The sequence below is a fragment of the Mus musculus genome, chromosome 6 (genome assembly GCF_000001635.26).
Source record: "Mus musculus strain C57BL/6J chromosome 6, GRCm38.p6 C57BL/6J".
Taxonomy (NCBI): Eukaryota; Metazoa; Chordata; class Mammalia; order Rodentia; family Muridae; genus Mus; species Mus musculus.
In genome coordinates, this window is record NC_000072.6 from 42,470,560 (window position 1) to 42,472,444 (window position 1,885).

Genomic DNA, 1,885 nt, shown 5'->3' on the forward strand with positions numbered 1-1,885 from the left:
AAAGTTGACTTGGATTGTTTGTTAATGAATTAGTTCATTCATTCATTCATTCATTCATTCATTCATTCATTCATTCAGTGTGTTGGGGAAGGTGTGAGTGTGCCATGGTAGACATGTGGAAGTTAGAGAATAACTTGTGAGTCAGACCTTTTCTTTCATCACGTGGATCCTGTGGCTCAAACACAGGTCATCAGGCTTGATGGCAAGTCCCTTAACCCGCTGAGCTGTCTGTCTTGCATGAGCAATAGAGTAGTAAGGAAATGACTTATGTGTATGTCCTTTCTGATTCAAGCACACTGCTATTCTGTTTTCACTTTTCCTTTTAGTTAAGAAAATGAACACACTTCGCTTAACCTTCTGGATGATATCGACATCTTAAAGTCGCTATAATTTGTTCTTTGATTTAAGCAGAAATTAAAATAAAGGCTAGAGGTAAAATTCTGCTTCCTATTAACTCAAAGGAACATCATATAGATTTAGGTCCTGATAATTATTCCCATACACACATACACAGGCACACTTAAGGGCAGGTTATATGAATGGCTCATACCCCAGGAGTGGCCAGCATTGGAAAATTAAAGGAAGTGACAGACAATGGTATGTGGGCCACACAAATCTTCCCATTAAATGGGTCTGTAAATTTCAGAAGGATACTTTCCTTTTGAAAAATTTCTCCTAATTCTTTGACTCAATGTTCTTCATCAGAACTCGACTGAAAGCAGCCTTCACATCCTTGTTCCTCAGACTGTAGATGAGAGGATTCAGCATGGGAGTGACCACAGCATAGAATAGCACAACCAATTTGTCCTGCTCAGCAGAGGCTGTGGAGCGGGGCTGCATGTAGGTGAAGAGGGCCATCCCATAAGACATGGAGACCACAGTCAGGTGGGAGGCACAGGTCTCAAAGGCTTTGCGGCGTCCCTGGGTAGAACGGATCTTCATGATGGCAGCCACAATGTGGGCATAGGACAGAGAGACCAGGGAGCAGGGTACCAGCAGTACCACCACACTAGAAGCCAGTATCACCACTTGGTTGAGGGTGATGTCCACACAGGCCAGTCTAACCAGTGCCAGTGTCTCACAGGCCACATGGTTGAGCACATTGTGCCCACAGGTGGGAAGGCTCATGGTGACTGCTGTCTCCACAGCAGAATTAACTACACCCACAAACCAAGAGACACCTGCTAGACCCATGCAGAGCCTTGGGTTCATCACCACTGTGTACCGTAATGGATTACAGACAGCCACATAGCGGTCATAGGCCATGGCAGCCAGCAACAGAAACTCAGTTCCCCCAAGAGTCAGAGCAAAAAAGAGCTGGGTCCCACACAGGGCAAAAGAGATGGTCTTTTTCTCCATGAGGAAGTGTGCCAGCATCTGGGGAACCCCACTGGAGGTGTAGCAGATGTCCACCACTGACAGGTGACAGAGGAAGAAATACATGGGCAGGTGGAGTCGTGGGTCGAGTGCAATCAGTAGGACGATGAGCCCATTGCCCAGCAGAGTCAACAGGTAGATGACCCCAAAGAGGACAAAGAGTCCAGCTTGGATGTGTTTGTCACTGGAGAGACCCATGAGGATAAACTCACTTACCCAGGTTGCATTGTCTCTCTTCATGGAGCAGTTGGGACTGCTGGCCAGGAGTAGAGGAAGAGCAGTCAGAGAGGGCAAGTACAGGTGTCAGCATAGGCTATGCACTGAGTCCTAGGCTAGGATTGCAGTTGGACCTGGGACACAGCCTGGTGCTTTAACCTAGGTGATTAGGGAAGGACATATCCAAAACAATGGAGAAAGGAAGATTTGGCCACTGACACAAATACATGAGATTGCGAAGAGCCAACCCTCCACTCTCAATTTACCTTAAAAAATTTCTAGCACTCTTCCA

The 1,885-nt window shown here is 46.5% G+C and overlaps 1 protein-coding gene across 1 annotated transcript; it reads right to left on the reverse strand.

The window, feature by feature from the left end:
* Window positions 1–675: 675 nt before the first annotated feature.
* Window positions 676–1,617, reverse strand: Olfr457 (olfactory receptor 457). The gene has a single exon (NM_146987.1). It carries the CDS (start codon window positions 1,615–1,617, stop codon window positions 676–678), a length of 942 nt encoding a protein of 313 aa, NP_667198.1.
* Window positions 1,618–1,885: the final 268 nt, after the last annotated feature.

Excerpts from the sequence above, each read along its gene's own strand:
- Olfr457 (NM_146987.1), bottom strand. The coding sequence starts at position 1,617 with ATGAAGAGAGACAATGCAACCTGGGTAAGTGAGTTTATCCTCATGGGT.